This window comes from Dermacentor variabilis, chromosome 1 (genome assembly GCF_050947875.1).
Source record: "Dermacentor variabilis isolate Ectoservices chromosome 1, ASM5094787v1, whole genome shotgun sequence".
NCBI classification, from domain to species: domain Eukaryota; kingdom Metazoa; phylum Arthropoda; class Arachnida; order Ixodida; family Ixodidae; genus Dermacentor; species Dermacentor variabilis.
Genome location: NC_134568.1, coordinates 185,675,597 through 185,695,103, shown reverse-complemented (window position 1 = coordinate 185,695,103; position 19,507 = coordinate 185,675,597). Strand labels below are relative to the sequence as shown.

Sequence of the window (19,507 nt, the reverse complement as noted above, 5' to 3'; positions counted from 1 at the left end):
AACTACTACTGACAAGCTGAGCTTGTCCTTGGCCATTTTTAACAGAAACGCTTGGATGATCCCAGCTCGTCCAAGGCACAAAAGGGGTTAACATAGTCTGGAGCACAGATTATTTCTGTAGTGCTAGATTATTTCAGCTGGCACTTAGATTTAAGTGAGCAGGAGAACATGTAGGACTTTAGAACATTTATTTATGGTGCTGTAAGTGCTAATAATGATGTGATATCATTGCTGGGAGAATGGTGCATTGCTAAAACTGGAACGTGGCTATTCCGAGGTGTGGGTCACCATCTTATTCACAACGGTTGCAAAGTGTTTCAAGAAATGTGGAAACTCAAATGTAGTACACAGCACAAAGGCAAATTCCGTGTTTCAGTCTTTTATAATCATGGAAATTGAGTCCATGCTATTGTTTTCTTGTTATAAGAATTGGCTACCTGTCAGATTAAGCTGCATGTAATTTTATCACTTAATACCCATAAAAATTGGGAGATTTTAAAGTTAAATTATGGGGTTTTACGTGCCAAAACCACTTCCTGATTACGAGGCATGCCGTAGTGGAGGACTCCGGAAATTACGACCACCTGGGGATCTTTAACATGCACCTAAATCTAAGCACACGTGTGTTTTCGCATTTCGCCCCCATCGAAATGCGGCCGCCGTGGCCGGGATTCGATCCCGCGACCTCGTGCTCAGCAGCCCAACACCATAGCCACTGAGCAACCACGGTGGGTGATTAAAAAAAAAAGAAAGAAAGAAAGAAAGAAAGAAAGGGTAATATAGTACTTTGCTACACTCTGCTACTGGGTACTTGGGGTATTTGAGAAAATAATGATGGCTTCAGGAAAAGAAACAATATTTCAGAAAGAATTTAAACAGCACATAATTTGCTTACACTGTGTAACTGCCATTTTCAAAGGCTGTTCGCCAGAATCACCATTAGATTCAGTAATCAACTGACTGTGGCATCAAAAACCCCTGATGCTTGCTGATGTTGGCTACAGCTTCCACAATTGCAGCTGTTGGCAAGTTCTCAGTATTGTGTTGCTATTTCTTAGTTTCCCACTTAATGGTAGCCTGATAAGAGCAGCAGATTTAAATCTTCGAATTACGGGGACATGTGGTCATAAAAGTTCGTAGCCTGTGACATCAAGGTTGCACAAGCCATGTGAAAAAGTAAATCTCTTATGTAGAACTGCTAGCAAATGTTCTTGTGCACAGAGAGTCTGAATATTGACTCTAGCGCCTGGAACTGCTCGGCAATAGCCATTATTAAGTTTCCAAGCTTGTGGCTCATGGTGGCCTCCCACCCAAGACTGGTTCCTTCTCTTTGCCCCAGATAGAAAATCATCATTAGAACTAATGGGCTCTTATCTTACCTAGAAGTCAAAAGATTGCCACATTCAAGAGGTTGACAATCTCCAAGTCACGACGATCGGCAGCTAAGGTAGGACTGCATGCATTTTTATCTCCTCAGTTCTGCGGAATTCCGCAAGGTGAAGGAAGGTTCATGAAAGGAAAAATTGACATCCACCTGTATGTAGCCCAAAGCTACAAAGGAAAAGCACACGGGTTTCTTAGAAACAAAGCTTCATAGTTTAAGAAAAATTTGTCCTGGTTCGGGAAAAATTTGTCCTGGTGCAGCGTTTGTTTAGTCTGTTGCTTCAACAGATGAATTAGATTTTCGAAAAATAATAAAACCAAGAAACCAAAAGTCAGCGTGTCTTTGTTTTACTTTGTACCGTAGCAAGAGAGATGTACTTTCGTTTTGTCTGACTGTTCCCACATTGTGCAGGTGCGCATAGAGAGAACGAAGCTATGTCATTTTCTACCATGTTCCAGAATGTGATCATGCTCTGTGATCCGCTTGCGTCTGCCTCAGTGTTCCTGTAGCACTGACTTCTACCGCTGGTCAGCTGTTCTCATGCACGGCGCACAGGAATAAAGCAAGTGGAAAAAAGAAAGAGACAGGAAAAGCTTTAGATCTCTGCGAGGGGTGGCAGCAGAACGATTAATACCTTGCGATGCTATTGATTTGGCGATTTCGTCGGCAAGCACATTACCTTCGGTTCCTCTGTGGCCAGGAACCCAGCATACTACTACATGACTATGAGATAAATAAATGTTACACAAGAGTGAGTAAAGTTCAATAAAAACAGGATTTGTATGCTACTGCAAAGACATTAACACTTTTACAAGGCCTAATTATTGCTCTCTCAAGTGTTAATTTCTTTATATGTTTTGCCGCAGACAGTACCATATAGGCTTCTGCAATAAAGATACTTGTATGGGGGTTCAATACGTCAGATTTGGAAAAACAGGGCCAACAGGAGCCTAAGATACGCCAGCATGTGAATTTGATGTGTCTGTGTAGAATTCGGAGCAAGAGTACTTCGATTAAGTTCACGAAAATGCAATGCGATTTCAAGCTCAGGAGCATGCTTTGCAACCTCTATGAAGGATAAATCACATTCTATAACCTGCCACTCCCAGGGTGGTGAGAGCTTAGCTGGGGGCATTACGCGATGTTCGAGAAGTGGGACATTCAGTTCTCTCACACGCAGTGAGAAAGGTAGTCTCATTGAGGGTCTATTACGAAAAAGTGTTGCACACGTCAAGTTGTTAAAGGTTGTAGAAGACGGATGTTCCTGATTAGAGCGCACTTTCAGAAAATAGGCAAAGTTGATGTATGTTCTCTGAAAATGGAGTGACCACTTATCTGACTCTAAGTATAGACTTTCTACAGGGCTTGTTCTAAATGCACCAGTGACCAGGCACATACGCAGATGGTGGACAGGGTCTAACATCTTTAGCATGCTCTGGACGGCAGAGTGATATACCACAGCACCATAGTCCAATTGTGATCAAGTTAGGCTCTTGTGAAGATTCAATAAACATTTCCTACCACTGCCCCAGGATATGTGAGATAAAATTTTCAATAAGATCATTATTTTTAGGCATTTCACTGGAGTACTTCAGGGAGGCGTACTCATTTGCACACTCTTTGTCATTAAGATAAACACGCTTCATACGTTATAACTACCAGCTATCTTTTATTCCGTCTACATAGACAAATAGGTTTCAAATCTTGCAACCTCACAGTGTGTGAGAGACAAGTGCAACAGTGCTTGAATAAAGTTTCTAAGTGGGCAGACAAAAACGTATCTTATGTGTGAAATGAAAGTAAGTTTAGAGTCAAGTATGATGCCTAAAAACTTGTGCTTTTTGTTCACAGGTACTTGTTGCCCATACATATCAACAGTGGGATCTGCAGCAAGACCTTTCTTCCTGGTGAAAAGAACACAAGAACTTTTGTTGCGGTTCACTTTGAACCCGTTTTTGTCTGCCCACTTAGAAACTTTATTCAAGCACTGTTGCACTTGTCTCTCACACACTGTAAGGTTGCAGGATTTGAAACCTATTCATCTATGTAGACGGAATAAAAGATAGCTGGTAGTTATAATGTATGAAGCATGTTTATCTTAATGACAAAGAGTGTGCAAATGAGTACGCCTCCCTAAGGTACCCCAGTTTCCTGTATGAATGCAGACTAGAGTGCATTAGTGCTCAAAGTGTTGACCGAGAGCGTCGGCCTGGTCTTCCAACCTTTTTCGTTCTTTATCAACCAGGGGCAACGGATGGATTTGTTGTCCCTTGAGTTCATAGGGGCTTTTTTTTTCCTTTTTTGACATAGGTAGGACATTAGGCAGTATAATAGCAAGGGCTTGGTGGTGCAACCCACTGCCCCGTTCCAGAGAGGATGCTCATAAAATCCATCCATCCAACCTATGGAAGCCACGAGCATGGCGGTTCAGCCAGCTTGAGAATGATGGCTGGTAGATGAATCGGCCTTTAAGTCTCCTTAGCCCGTCCCATACTTTAGCCTCTTGAGTACACAAATTTATAGCTGAAAAAAACCTCTGCAGGCCAGCTTGCCCTCTTTGCCTGTCGTCGTGTCCTTCTTCCCTGGGATTTAACATGTTTAAATTGTATTACATAGTATTACAGGACATTCACATAGTTTGCCCCACACTTTATTTTGTCTCCTTCATGCCTATCTGCAATCGTCATTTCACCAGGGGACCTGTCTTTTGAATGAAGTGCCACTTGTTTGAAAATAGAACTTTTCAGCGGCTTCAATGATAATAGCGGTAAAGTATGAAACAGCATCACCTATACTAAAATTATCGATAAAATCTAGTGATAAGCAGGTGGATTCCTTAAAACATTCCCAGTCAGCTGAGGCCAGTTTCCAGCGAGGGGCGTGCGGAGGGAAGTCATGTTGTTTTACTAAGTTCAGCGTTACTGGGAAGTGATCACTTCCCAATGGATTTTTTATTAGACCCCATTTTAAATCAGGGAAGATAGAAGCAGAGCCGATCGACAGGTCTATTGATGACTGAATTATGATGTGCATTATAATACGTTGGTTCTTTCTTATTGAGGAGGCACACATTGGAGGTTAAAAGGAAATTTTCAATGAGTCAACCTCTTGCATCGCATCGTGAGTCTCCCCACATCGTATTATGAGCGTTAAAATCTCCCACAGGAATATAAGGCTCGGGAAGCTGATAAATGTGGTTATATCAGACTGTTTATTCAAGAATATGGTTTGGGGGTATATGTATAGAACATACAGTGACCAATATATTAATATGAATGGTCCAAACTGACACTGCCTCAAGGAGCGTCTGAAAGGCCACGTGTTCGCAAGCTACAGACTTGTCGGCTACCATGGTTATACTGCTGGAGGCGTTAGCCTCGTCTCAGTCTTTTCGGAAGATGTTCTAATTACGAAGAAAATTGGTGTTCGTAGGTTTGGGATGTGTCTCTTGAACCCACAACAACTTTGGGTTGTGTTGTGTAGTAGTGCTATAATGCCGTAGAGGTTATGAAGAAGTCCTCTAACATTCCATTGTAGTATTTGTGTTTCCATTATGATAAACGTGCTTGGTGCTGTGTGTTTAACAGATGGAGATTAGCCCACGGGCCCTTTGCAGGCGGTGTGACGCGAGGTTTGTCTTTTTTTGAGCGATCGCAAGAATCTCGCCGCTCCTTAGGCACTGGTGGCACAGTCTGGCTAGTTGGGTCCATTGCCTCTTGCGAAGCGTTGGAAACACGCTCTTGCAAGTGCTGTGTTTGACATGAAGGCCTCGACATGCCAGACGAGGCCTTTGAGGTCACCAGCCTGGAGGTCAATGGCCCCTTCTGCTGAGGTGGCAGAGCAGCGCCAGCTGCACCCGCCAGGGGGCAGATGGTGTCATCGCGGGCTCACTGCGTGTGGGCCGGACAGCCACCGGAAGCCGTTGTGTCACTGCCCCCTGAAGCGTCACATCGGCAAAAGTGTTCTTGGGCAGGTAGGATACCCGCCTACATGCCTCCTTGAAACTTATGTTTTCCTTTACTTTAATTGTTACAATTTCCTGGTCTCTTTTCCAGGATGGGCACGACCGTGAGTATGTGGTGTACTCTCCATTACAGTTTACACAGTGGAGAGAGTTCTCGCAAGATTCAGAGGTGTGTTCATGGGCACTGCATTTTGCATAAGTTTGGTGGCCTCGACAGTTCTGTGAACTGTGGCCGAACATTTGGCACCTAAAGAATCTGAGAGGATTGGGCATGTATCGCCTCACACGAAGTTTGATATACCCGGCCTTAATTGACTATGGAAGGCCACTTGAGCTGAAGGGGAGTATCAGGTGCTTGGTCTGGATTTCTTTGCCATCCCGCCTCATCTTACTTTAACATTTATAACATGCTGTTCACTAAAGCCCTCCAGGAGTTCAGCCTCAGTCAGCTCCAGCAAATCATCGTCCGAGATAATGTCGTGGTGGTCTTACGGTGCAGGGTTACTGTTACTTAGGTCTCCCCAAATGACGCTAGTTTCAGCAGTTTTTTACATTGCTTCTGATCGCGGAGCTCCAAGAGGAGATCACTGCTTGCATTCCTCGATGCCTTATAACCTGGACCAAAAACTTCAGTCAAATACTTTGAAACAATGAATGTTGAAATGGTTCGCACTGGTTCGTCTGACTTTTCAGAGTGAATAATGTGGAATCGAGGAAAGTTCTGGATTTGGCGTCCAAAAAACTGGAAGACATCTTTGGTGCGCCCTCTTTTCTAAGGGCAATGAGGGAGTTTAGGGAAAGCATTCTCCATAAGTATAGATGGGATTTTCAGCAGCGATGCCAACCACCCACCATGGAGCCCAACAGGGGGACGTGACAGAAGTTCCTGCAAAGGAAGCCCTCCCAACGCCAGCTGTACATCGCTACTATAACCAAATACAGCATAACCAAGACTGGCTAGCCACACAAGGTTAACCCTTGCCGCCGAGAAACTCGGAAGTGAGAAGTAAAGAGAGGACAGAAAAGATTAAAAGTGAGAGAGAAAGACGAAGATTGAAGAGGAGGACAGGAAAATGCGACTGCCTATCTCCCCCAGGCGGTTCGATCTGGAGGTGCCGTCTATGTGAAGCAGAGGCCGAAGAGGTGTGTTGCCTCCGCCGAGGGGCCTTAAAGGTCTAAACACCCAGTATCAGTTCAACCACCAGGATCCCCCTTTCCCCTGACACGGCTACACGCGGGAGGGTCCAACCCTCGTGTGCCGGGGTACGTAATGTCGCAACACGCCAAACGCCTGCTGACCAAGGCACCCCTGCAGGGGGCAGTCCTCCAATAGATTTGCGGTATCTTCAATGATATGAAAGTACCACAAACAGACCAAAAAGAGACCAAAAATCTGCACAGAGCAAATTGCAAGATGCGTTATACTAATCAAGAACTTATCATGAATCGTGAGAGAGAGAGAGAGAACTTTATTGAGAACCAGCAGTTTAGTCAGCTGGGCCTAGGCCTCCCATGATGGGACATCGAGGTCTTGCCTCTTCACCGCTTCGTAGGGTAGCCCACTGCTGGGTAGCCCAGAGTTAGCTGTCGAGATGGGAGCTAACTATGGTAGTCGATGGTGGTCGAGGGTAACGAAGCTGGCACAGCATGTTGGAGGAAGCCGCTTGCTCTGATAACCGCCGCAAAGCGACGTCCATTTTGATATTCAGCTGCGTCTACAAAGGTGATGCCCACGATGTTGGCATAAGCTTTGACGAGGGAGGTAGCTCGTGCCTTCCTGCATTTTTTGTTGTGGTCTGGGTGCATGTTTTTGGGAATAGGGTCGGCATGTATCCACTGCTGAATGTCGCATGGTATTGGGTGTTTGTCTCCATTTTGGCGGTGGTAGGTGATGTCAAGCTTGGTTAGAATGCTGCAACCCGTTTCCGTGAGTGTAAGCCGCTCCAGTTGGGATCGACATTGCGCTTTGATTAACTCGTCTAGGGTGTTATGGATACCTAATTGTAGCAGAAGTACCGTGCTGGTGTGGTTGGGTAGTCCTAAGACCTTCTTATAGGCTCCTTAGATGATGATGTCCAGTTTAGTCTTTTCAGCTTTGTACCAGTTGAGAAAGGGCACAACATAAGTAATGTGACAGATGATAAAAGATTTGACAAGGCGGATGAGGCTTTCTTCCTTCATACCCCCTTGTCAGTTGGTCACTCGTTTCAGCAGTCTGGATGTATTAGCAGTCTCTCGAAGGATCTTGGAGATAGCCATAGATTTGGCTCCGTTGGCTTCTATGGTCATACCAAGAATACGGATGCTAGGGACCATGGGTATGGGTCCACCATCCCTCAGATGGAGCTCAATCTCCTCATATTGGCATTTATTCGTGGAGCCCCGTGGGGGGCGTCCACGGAGTGTGGGGCGGCATAGGAGAAGCTCCAACTTTTCATGGGAACAGCGGAGTCCCGTGCCTTGAAGGTAATTTTCTACGACGTCAATGGTGTCTTGTAGGGCAGTTTCGATTTGGCCGTCACTGCCCTTTGCAGCCCAGATTGTAATGTCGTCGGCGCATATGGTGTGTTCAATTCCGTCAAGTTTTTGTAGTTCTTGTGCTAATCTGAGTATAACCAGATTAAACAGCATTGGAGAAATAAAATGACAGAGCCTTGCGGTGTACTCGTGTTGCTGAAGGAGAGTTCCTCCAATCGAATGTCTCAGACCGACAGGAAGGCCTTCCGATTGGATAGAAAGTCTCTCTTATGTAGTTGTAAGTGCATTCGCCAAGGTTGAGGAAGGAGATGCGTTCGAGGATGGTGGAGTGCCTGATGTTATCGAAGGCGTGCTCGAGGTCGATGCCCAAGACTGCTTTTGTGTGATGGGATTTGCCATCTTGGATTTGATGCTGAAGTTGGAGCATAGCGTCTTGGGTGGAAAGATGCTCTCTAAAGGTAATTATCGAGTGGGGGTGCACAGATGTGCCTTCGAGATGAGTGTTTAGACGGGTTGAGAGTGTGTGCTCTATGATCTTGCCTACACATGAAGTTAGCGAGATGGGCCGGAGATTTGGGCATAAGGTTTGGGGATAAGAATTACTTTGGTCGTTTTCCATGTCGGAGGAATGGATCCTTGGCACCAGCAGTTGTTGATGTATTCAGTGAGTTGTTTCACCGAGGTGTCATCTAGATTCCTTAGTGTCTTATTGCTAACACCATCTGGGCCTGGGGCCGAATGACTGTCCAGCTTGTGCAGGGCAGCATGAATCTCTGCCATGCTGAAATCCTCATCAAGTGCAGCGCTGGAGGTCCTTGTGTATGGCCCGCGAGGTTGAGTGGGCCCAGATAGGATGTACTTTTGACATAAGGTACTCTTAACATGGTCCTGGCCATGCGTCCTGCTTTCTGTGAATAAAAGCTTGGTGAGGAGATCTTGTTGATATGAGTGGGTGGTGGTGCTATCAAGCAAATGTTTTGAGGATTTTCCATGAGCAGGGGTGGTGGAGTTGCCCGTCTGGAGAGTTAAAGAGGTCTGACCATAGCAGTTGACCTTTGAATGCAGCAGTGTGCTTCAATTTCCTTAGTGAAAAGTGTGTCCTTGCGTCTGAGTCTTCTATTGAGCCGTTGTCCTTTCCATTTAGACAGGATGGATGTTCTGGCCTCGATAAAACGGGTGAGTCTGCTGTCTATGCGCTCAGTTGGGGCATCTGTTGTAATAGTGCAGGTCGCTGATTTAGTATCAGACTGTAGGTCTTATGACCATGACTCTATGTCGGTAATGGGAGTGTCCGTTGTTGCTGTTACATGGCGTTTACAGAAAGCATTTTTGGTGAAAGTGAGGTCTCGTGTCCTGTCTCGTTCAAAGGAAGTGTCGAGGAGAGTGAGTAAAGCTGGATCAGTAATGAGTGTAAGCCCGAGATCATGGGAGTCTTGCCATAAGTTACGATCTGCAGCAGAGCTGTGTCTGTAACCCCATCCTGTGTGCGGGAGATTGAAGTCACCTCCGATGATGAGGGGGCTGCTGCCTACGATGTTCAGGGCCTTCTTGAAGAGGGTTAGAAATCAGCTATGGCCTTGAGAACTTGAGTCTTAACTTGCTGCTGGGTCTACAGTGAGAGCGGTAGTCTTGCATCTTAGATGGTTCTTCTTCGGATAATTTTCAGCCTCATTTCTCGTCAGGGTGACGGGAACGGGTGGTACCACCAGCCCATCTCAGCGGTTAACTCTTCTGGGAAGTATCTTTGCCACACAATTGGACTTCCATGCTTCGCTGATGTGGCGAGAGGCTTGTGTGTCGTAGCAGAGCTCGCGCGGACATGCACAGGAACGCGCCATGCAGCCTGGTAGGCCGAGCACCTGGGAGCCCGAGCACCTGGCACGCACGCTGAGTCTTAGCGCGGCGACGGCATGGTCGTAACACAAAAGTGGACGCAGTCCCGGAATAAATGTCCCACCTGATAACTTGGTATCTACAGAGTCCTGGTGGTCTCACGGTTCAAATGGTACAAAATTCAGGCTGGTATTCAGAGAAAATCGCAGCGAAAACATTTCAAGAAGACAGAGCCGATGTGAGCACGTCCGCGCACCCAGCGATCGCCGTGAATCATGAGAGATGGTTACTAAGCGCAAACCTATGAAGCATGTTGCAGCAATGGTGAACCAGCAGTAATATTAAAAATACCACCATCACTGTTTTTTACTACAATTTCCTGCACGTGAAGTACTGCTATTATGAAAATGCACATGTACAAAGTGCTCCATTGACCCCAAAGTGTGGGTGAAAAATGACACCCACTCAAAGTGACATTAAATAAGCCGGTCTAGTAAAGAACTTGCTCGCAATTGGACAAGTTCACCTCTGGCAATGAAATAATCATAGTAACTGCACTGCCTTATTCACAGAGCACTGTTGACATAACAGGTCCTCTGCACTTAACCTGCATTGCAAGGGGCACAAAACTAGGAACACATAAGAAGAATTTATTTTGGGCTGCTAAGCCAGTTACGGCAACTATAAGGGACATAAAAAGTGATAAAGATAACGAACCTTTACAATACGAAGCTTATGCCCTGGTCCTGTCCTGTAAAACACGGACACAGATCCAATGATCCTCTGCAGCTCACTGTCGGTCATTGCATCCAGGTGATCCCCAGAGAGCACAACGTTGCCCACAGCATGGAGACCAAGGCGAGCCGCTGCACAAGAACCATGCTGTCACTCAAAAAATAATAAGAGAGTTAGATTACGGGGCACAAATGGCTTATGCAGGAGAGATGCTTGCATCTTTTACAATGTGCAGTGCAGCTGCTGCTATTTCTTACGTACGCAACCCACTTGCATCCTTCAATTTACAACTGTCATATATCAATATTGGGAAAAAAAGGCACCTACACAGTTCATACAAGGCATACCCGACTCAAAATTTAAGGACAATTTAAGGAGGATGAAGCAAGCTTCATTTACACTCTTGTATTAGTGACTATTTTTTGAAGCTATTTCACAGCAACTGCTTATACACACGCACCGAGAAAAGGCAAATGGGACAAGCACTACACTTCAACAGACTTTATTCACATTTAAAGCCTGTGAAAATGCAATGCAAAAGGTATGCATATTCTGTACAAGGTATATCAAGTACAGTCGCCAACCAATAATTTGGACTCAGCAAGGATTGCCTAAAAGATTAAATAAACTGGAGTCTGTGGAGAGGGGCAAGGAATCACCAGAAAAGGAATGTCCTGATTTCATGTTTGCCCCAGCAAAAGCTATCTAAGCAGTGTGCATTGCGAGCATTCTGTCACAGAAGCAAGCTCGTCCAGTATTACGGTAACCACAGAAGAGCTTGGCATTTTGATGGATGGACGGAGGCGTAAACTAAAGCCCCTCTATGCTACTACCACTGTGGTGAAGGACCATTAGCATAGACGTACGTGAGCGGCCTGATTGGCCTGCACGCCCCAGCCACCTGGTGGCGCAGAGCTTAACCAGCCAAACAGAGCTAATATTGCTGTAGACAAACGTAAAACATTTTAAACATTTAAAAAGACATATTCATGATTACGCTCCTGCCGAAAATTTACACCAGCAGCAAAGCAGGACACACTTGGTTAGTGCTATAACAGCTCTGTGCCACCAGGTGGCTGCACCGTCATTTGTGCTTGTGCTCACCCCATAAAATGCCCAGTCCACTTGCGCTTGCATTTACCCGAATACCGGACATGCGAAACTCTATTGTGGTAGTAATCCTTTGGCGTGAAGTGACGGCCACAAACGTGTAGATGCTGGTGCCGATCGGTTACCGACAGCCTGATGCTCTGCAGTTGCTCAGCTCGCACGTTGCCTTGCAGAGGGACACAATGTCGCAGTTTGACGTGTCACCCATCGCTAGATTTCCAGCCCACAACATAACAAGGGTGGTCCATGGTGCTCGCAGAAAACAAAGCTCGAGACCAAAACTGACCACACAGCTCCTGTCAACATGGAGAACATTGCAACACTAGCAGACAACACTTGCTGTGCACTGGAAGTGGTTGAATGTAGTGATAAATTGTTGTGTATTCTCTTTATATTACTTATTCTTATATAAATAAATTAACCAGCATTCCAACAATTATGAACAACATTTGTTCACCATAAATTTTGAAAAATTATCATTGACGTTACCTGGGTAGCCAATCGGATAGCTCACCCAACAGACGTCAGTTGGGCCAAAAGTGTCAATTGCGAAGGGGCGGCTGAAAATCAGGGGAGCGGCACAGCTGCGATCGGTAGCGATGTACATATTTAAAACCTTAAAATAAATTACACGTTTTACGTGGAGTACTTAAATGTGTCAATTATCATAAGGACCTACTCTAACAACTCAGTAATTTGTACAACATCATCAAAATCGTTTCAAGGTCCCTTTAACGAAGGAAACGGGCATCTCTGTTTAAGTTCTAGCTCCATGTATACCAAGTTTGACCGCATGCGCTCCGACTCCACAATGACCTCACTGTTTGAATACAGGCCACATAGCAACTCCACCATTTGCGCAGTTAGACCCTTGCCCTTCAACTTATACCCAAGGGTACCCAGGTCAATGTAGTCATATACCTCCTCCATATCAAGGAAAGCGGCCCACAGTTCCTGCCCGTGCATTTATGACAGTTCTTTATACTGTGTGAGAATGAATACATTATCCTGCAATCATTGACTGACTCAGAACCCATTCTGTCAGCTGCATTTGCAACACTTGGGCAAAGACTGTGTATAACACCGGAGTCCCACAAATCAGTGTGTATGAGCTTCAGCTAATGCGGTTTCTTGCTTCCCTGTATGTAGAAGTCATTAAATTACTTGGCACTGGCGTTTGGTGCCACATTCTTCAGGAGGGCCTCATTGGAGTGGCCGTAACTATTAGTGCAACAAAATTATGCAATATGTTTTTAATGATTGTGAAAGCTGATGTGAAGGAGAATAAGTGGACAAATTTTAAGAAATATCAAAAATGAGCTTTCTTTTTTAAATTGTCAGAAATTTCCATTGTTCGGTGTTTTCTTGAAGTTAGCCCAATCGTATCTCTTTACCAAAAAGCTATATAAATATAAGCTTTAGCAGTTTGATAGATAAGTATGCTTAGAATATAATGTGGAATTATTGCCGCTCTGCCACAAGCCTTTTTTGAGATAAAGACATGCAAAGTAGACAAAAAAACATTCCCTGGGCCGATTTGAGAAATTTGATAAAAACATCTACACCACCCAGAAAAACCACAAATAACTAAACACAAATAAAAACATGCACATATTAAGTCAAACAATTTTCAGCTACCTAACTTCAATATATTTTGTGTAATTCATAACTAAAGTTGGCCAAAACAGCAGAGCAGGTAAGTGCAGCACATCACTTCTTAGTCATTACTGATCCCCGGCGCTTCAAAAAAGAAAAAAATTTTGGTAGATACCAATTGCGAATCTTTTCTTTTCAATAATCAGGCAACAATAATAAAAATTTGAAATATATTTAAAAGGCCGACCGGCCATCCTTTGTTCGATCTTACATGGACTCGCCCTACAACTGTCTTTCTTTCATTGCCTCTGGATGATCACAAGATGCCACTTTCCTCATTACGATTGTCGACTGAATCTCTTTATCCCACTATCTCTTGTGTTAACATTTTTGTTGCCTACCAGTGCCGTGTCATGTTATATGGACTGCAGCTCGCACTCTTTGTATCAGGCACTCAGCAGCTTCTGTCGCCATTTCCAGGCAATTTGCTATCTGCACAATACGACGGTGCAAAAGGTATTGTTTTTCCCTTGACACCCAGACTTGTATATCCCGTAAAGTACCAAATTCCCAGTAGGATCCGGTTATGATTGCCACCTAAACTATGGCTGCCCTCTTTCTCAATGGTCACTTGAGCCAGACAATCATACACATTCTCCAACATGATAGCAAATTCTATGCTCAGCTTCCCACTACTCGAGGACCACATAATTACTCTCACACTTCTACTGTAGGTTTCAAATAACTAAATTGAATATAATCACACTTTTCTGCAGATATATGCCATTAGCATCAGTTTAGCAATCTACAGGGTCTAAAGCCTGTCAGGACAGCAATTTTGGCACAAAAGCGGCACAGCGACCAGCGCCACTGTGATGCCGATTCCAACATTTGGAAAAATTCGCCAGCGGTGGTAGCATCTTGCACTGGTGGAGCGTCAGCAAGCAATGACATGAGGAGCACGTGACATGGGTGGTACTGAGGCACTGAAAACTTGTGCGTACAAGCTGGCGACGCTATTCTAGCAGACAGCAACCAGTGTGGTGCAAAATTGTGCAAATGTGGTACAATCGAACCCGGATATATCGAGCTCAAAGGGGATGGTGAAATAGTTCGGTATACAGTTAAAAGTCTATATAACAAACTTCAATATAACGAAATTCTCAGTATAACGAAGTATTTCACTTTTCTTAACCACTTGTCCATAGAACACCGTGTATTCAGAACCTCAATATATCGAAGTGTGCTTGTATGTGATTTCAATATAACAAAATTTCACTGCCGCCACAAACTAATAGCGAGACAATGAAGAAAAACTTCTGCGGATGCAGATGGTCAAAGGATTGAATTACAAGTGGCTCTTCGCACATGCACTTCTGAAATCGTGTGCTGCGCGACGAGAGCCACCACTGAAGTGGAGCCGCATCATGTTCCGTATAAAGTTCAACTGCAACAACATCCTATCGCGCGCTGTGTGCTTTAGGTGCGAGTGAAAGCATGCGAGGGTAAAACAAGAAAGATGGTGGCTTCACGAGTGCCCCGTTCCCGCGCGAGCAAAGGGAAAGAGGGGAGGGGAGCGAGCTCGTGGTAACGCGATCAAGTGCGCGCAACAGGATGTGGCATAGTTGGAGAAAAGTTGGCGCATGCCTCAGTTTCTGGCGCACGTTTTGGCCGTGTCTGCACATGGCTGTAGGTGCAGCTGAGCGCATATGTAGCTGCGCACTCTGCTTTAGAGGTAGTCTGCCACGTGTGCAAATAGTGGGCGTGTCAAGACAGTGTGGCATCATGTAAGCTATCTTCCCACGCGTTTATGTTGGAGGTTGCGTAATCTCGAGTTTCGTTGATCCGTTGGAGAGGGATGCAGATGACGCATTCGCTCTCCACTGTTGGCGCTTTTCATGATAGCGTCTTCCCAGTGCAGGCGACGCTATCAGCTGTTTGGGCGGATTGCATGCAAAAGTGTGGCTTAATTCGTACCACAAATGTGAAGATATCATCGATACGGCATGAAACCGTATCGTTTTTTGCCGACTCCCTAATTCATCAAAAAGAATAGTTTTTTCATTCAAATTAGCTTTTTTGATTGTCTGATAATTCGGAAAATTCTGCAGCCCTTTTCCATGTAAGCAAAATCGATCAGTGACTGTACTTACTTACATAAAAGGTTGAATTTTAATGCAACGAAATTTCGATACAACGAAGCAAATTGAAGATTTTACCGACTTCATTATATCGAGGTTTAACTGTATCAATAATATGATATACAAAATAAAAGTTTTATACAAAAATTTTCAAGGAGATTTTACAGCTGCTCGTTATACACAAGAATTCATTATATCCAGGTTCGATATATCAGAGTTCGACTGTATTGGTTTTTTTTTTTCTCTTTGCCATTTTTTCGATGGTGGTGCCCATATGGCTCCAGACAGATAAGACAAAATGGCATTGCATGCTTTTCATTTGCAGTGCTTGCAAACTTTGGGCATCCATGCTCGCAATTTAGCTTTGTGCTTTTTTGGTCAAAGGTCACTCCAGCTCTACTAGAACCAAGAGGCCGCTGGGTCCTTCCGCTCAAATGCCTTGAGGGGAAAAGGGGATGAGAGATTGGTTAAAAGCCAGCCATGCTTGGTCACCAGGCTGCTTCGGTGACCAAGGAAACCAACTGCTCACGAAGCTTTTCGTAAGCGACATGTATTGCAGTGGTGGGTGTCGCACCAACATGTTGCATGTAAAACGAACCCGGATCCCCACATTGTGGTGTTGCTCAGTAGCCAAAATTGTTGCCGCTCAGTGACTTGCATTTGCAACAGACGTAAGTCTACACTGAAATCGCGGATAAATGGGATCTCACGCATAACCTGAAGTTTCTAAATGTTTTCCTGAAGGCACCCCAGAGCTCTTTGTTGAGTTCCTTTGCTTCTCCCAGATCTTGTGTATTCTGTGGCGACTGCTTTCTTTCACCCAGCGAGTGTCTCTGTCAGCCATAGGTGTACTTTGAACCTAGGATTTGGTTTCCTCCAGTCCTTGTCCAGGCAAAAGTGTGCCTCGACTACCATAAAACCTTGGGCAATAGCAATATGGTGGTTGCAGATTTCCATTTACAACCGTCCAGGAAGATCTGCTGTTGCTTATGGTGGTGGTACTAGTGGCGTGTGTAATGATTTGCAGCCTCCTAAGTAGCTAACATCTGTGATACTTCATATTACAAATTCTTTATATTTATGCGATACTAACACAGAAAAATAATAAAATTTTGCTCATTATATTGAAATATGAAATTCGTAGTGCTAAAGTAATTTGACAATAAAGCCGTAGGTTTCAGATGGGCACTTTCAAACTTTCATTAACCTCTTCAAGCACCAATTATTTGTGTGCATCGTAAATTTAGTTGCACCACATTTCTTGCATATTCAAAATTATTAAAAGCATGCAGATGCAGAACGGTTTAAGGATATTTAATTATTCACCGAGTTTTATCAAATTTACAAAATGTCGACTATTGAGAACTCTTAACAGGAATGCCACACATGAGAACATAAAACTAATTTATGGCTTGCGTACTAGGAAAGCATCTACATAGCCACTGATGATATGCCTGATGTAAAACATTTTGAAAGAACAATGAAAGAAGTGAACCCACTACACAACGACAAATTGATACAAAGAGTAAACAGCCGTCTACTTTTTAACTCATTTTAAACACTTTACACATATTACTCAAACTTGCAGTACATGACCAATAAGAAGTGTTTCGGGATGTATGCAGCACGTTTTAAACACCAGTATTTTTTAATTAGTGCTTTGATATTGGTGCACCATCTTGGCATGTATAGTCAACCACAAAAGTTCACGGACCACGCAATATCAGAATCTAATGTTCAATTTCCGAGCATCTTGCAACAGTAGTCAGTAAAGCCGAACATCGCAATGTTGTTCACATATACTGCTACAGGCTGTAAATGCGAAAACTAGGCTGCGTTTTGAGGCTGCACAGATATTCAGCTTTTTCTTAGATCTCGTGTTCAGTAAAATTTTGTGGTTGACTGTACAATTGTGCAAACAGCACCTGAGGGGTTCAACTGGAAAGATCTTTAATAATATGAATTTCACAGTAATGAGATTTCACTGCATCAAGCACACATTCTTTACCATGTTGAAACCTTGACCCTTTAATGGTGGCACATATAAATATTGGGATTTTTTTGAAAAATCTATATATACAAAACACATCGAGAATAATAAGCAATGAAAAGAACAAATTTTTTTCAGAACATTCTTTAGCAATAGGGAGGAACCTCAGCCTGAAAACTAGAAAAGAGCTTCACCCTAAGCCACTTAAGGCTTTGTTTGGAATTTGTGCAGACAGCTCTCGCCATATGTGAACCATAGGTGCACATTTCATTTGCTTTACATCCCATGTGCGACACAAATACAGCCGGAGATCTTGCATCTGCCTGTCTCCCCTGACCGTGCTTTCGAAAGAAAGCGAGTCGCATGCTAAACTTCTTTCTCATCCTGTGTTCCTGCTCTAAAACAACAAATGATGCTTGCTGCCTGTCATTCAGTTTTAGCCGAAGACAGGTAGACAGCAACTTTGTACTCAATACCAGAACTCGGCATGAAGAAAAAACCTTTTTCTTGTATGTCGCCCATAGGCAACATTCGGCAATAAAGGGAAAACCCATTTCAGATTCACATAAACAGATGTGAAACTGAGCAGGCGATTCCTGTTTGACTGATGTGGCATCACCCTTTCCGGAAAATGAACTGCCTAGTCCAACAATGAGTATTATTTAACTGCTCATGAGAAGCTGCTTGTCAGGGTTATTAGCTTCAGCGTCCATGCACACGTAATATACATTACTATAGAGTCTGTGGCCATAGTGGTATGCCCACACATGTTAGAACGAGTGATGAACACAGTACTACAAAGGAAACTTTTGTGAAAGCCTGTAAGAGCAAGAGCATGCTAACTGAATATTTTTTCATTTCTCTGCTGGGACAGAACTGCAGTGCAACAAAATTGTAGGTCACCAAGACACTCAAGCCAGTATTTTTGTCAGTTGAACTTATTTCATTGCATGCTAATGTAAGTTTAATTTTGTGTTTTAAACTGTTTTTGAACAGAGCACAAAGTGGACACCCACCAACAGTACAGGCAGTTTCTTCAGAGTCGCCAGTAAGCATCTTGACGTTAACACCACTACTATGGAGTGTCTCAATGGAGTCACGCACTCCTGGTCTGGGAGGGTCCATAATGCCCACTAAACCCAGAAACTTGAGTTGGTTGAGGTTTGTGCCGCTTGCCAGAGAGAGAACTGCAACGTTAAACAAGGAAAGCCAAGGCATTAGAAACAACTTCAGCACATGGTTCAATGTCGTGGAACAGACCACATGCAATTTAATTATTACGACAAAACATGCAACTTGCCTCTGAGACCCTTGCGACCCATAAACTGAGCCTCCTTGATATACTGAGCTGTGCGTTCAGTTGTAATTGGCAATGGTAGGCCGTGGTGACTGTAGTGGGTGCAATGGGCCAAAATTTTTTCCAGTGCCCCCTTCACAAAGTACTGCTCCTGTTCCTGCAATGAAGGAAGTAGAACACTGCTCAGATTACTTTATGGCATACGAAAATGTCAAGAGCAGACATTAAATAAATCTAGGAAAACCTCCCACATATACATTCAAACCATGCGCACCCCATTTAATGAGCTTGGGAAAACGAGTTCAGCAAAAATCTGCAACATGGAGTTTGATACACGAAAGAGAAAGCTGGTAAACGGATTCTTCAAGGAACCTCAGGTGAATGCCAACTTTTCCTTTCACGATGAGCCAATTCTAAACAACCAACTTTGTAATGTGTGATATTGATATCAACGAGATCAGCTTGGGAAAAAAAAAGTTAGTGAGCTTCTATCAATGCAAAGAGAAGGTGCACACATGTGTACGCACACACACCTAGAAACACAAGGAATTGAGGGTCAAATATGTAAATATAAGTGGCACAAACAAGTTCCAAAATGGCCAATGCAGTATATTTATGGCACCATGTTAATGTTTGAAAAACATGCCAATTTTTCAACATTTTGCTGCTCAGACAGTGCTGCCGCGTTTTGTGGCTACAAGATTTTTTTTTTATGCTTTTTAGTCTCTTCCCTGCTGTGGGTTGTTTTGTGGCTATGGTGTTGGGCTGCTAACATGAGGTGGCGGGATTGAATCCCAGCCATGGCGGCCGCATTTCTATGGGAGCAAAAAGCTAAAACACTTGTGTACATTTACGGGTACAACGAAAGGAAACAGCCTGCGAGACGAAACCAAAATTAACTGCGTGTGCATGCAGCAGTTAATTTTGGTTTCGTCTCGCGGGCTGTTTCCTTTCGTTGCACCCGTAAAAACTGATGTCT

At 44.0% G+C, this 19,507-nt stretch overlaps 1 protein-coding gene across 3 annotated transcripts in view; it reads right to left on the bottom strand.

Annotated features, from left to right (window-relative positions):
- Positions 1-19,507, bottom strand: part of SPoCk (secretory pathway calcium atpase) — a 131,594-nt gene that overhangs the window by 56,639 nt on the left and 55,448 nt on the right. For all 3 annotated transcript variants that reach the window (XR_012829881.1, XM_075700922.1, XM_075700918.1), the window contains exons 15-17: positions 18,532-18,685; positions 18,248-18,418; positions 10,377-10,525 (exon numbers count right to left, since the gene is read on the bottom strand). Coding sequence is in view for 2 of the 3 variants with exons in the window: in XM_075700922.1 (XP_075557037.1) it covers positions 10,377-10,525; positions 18,248-18,418; positions 18,532-18,685 (474 nt within the window). In the remaining variant the exon portion in view is untranslated. The remainder of the gene's footprint in view (positions 1-10,376; positions 10,526-18,247; positions 18,419-18,531; positions 18,686-19,507) is intronic.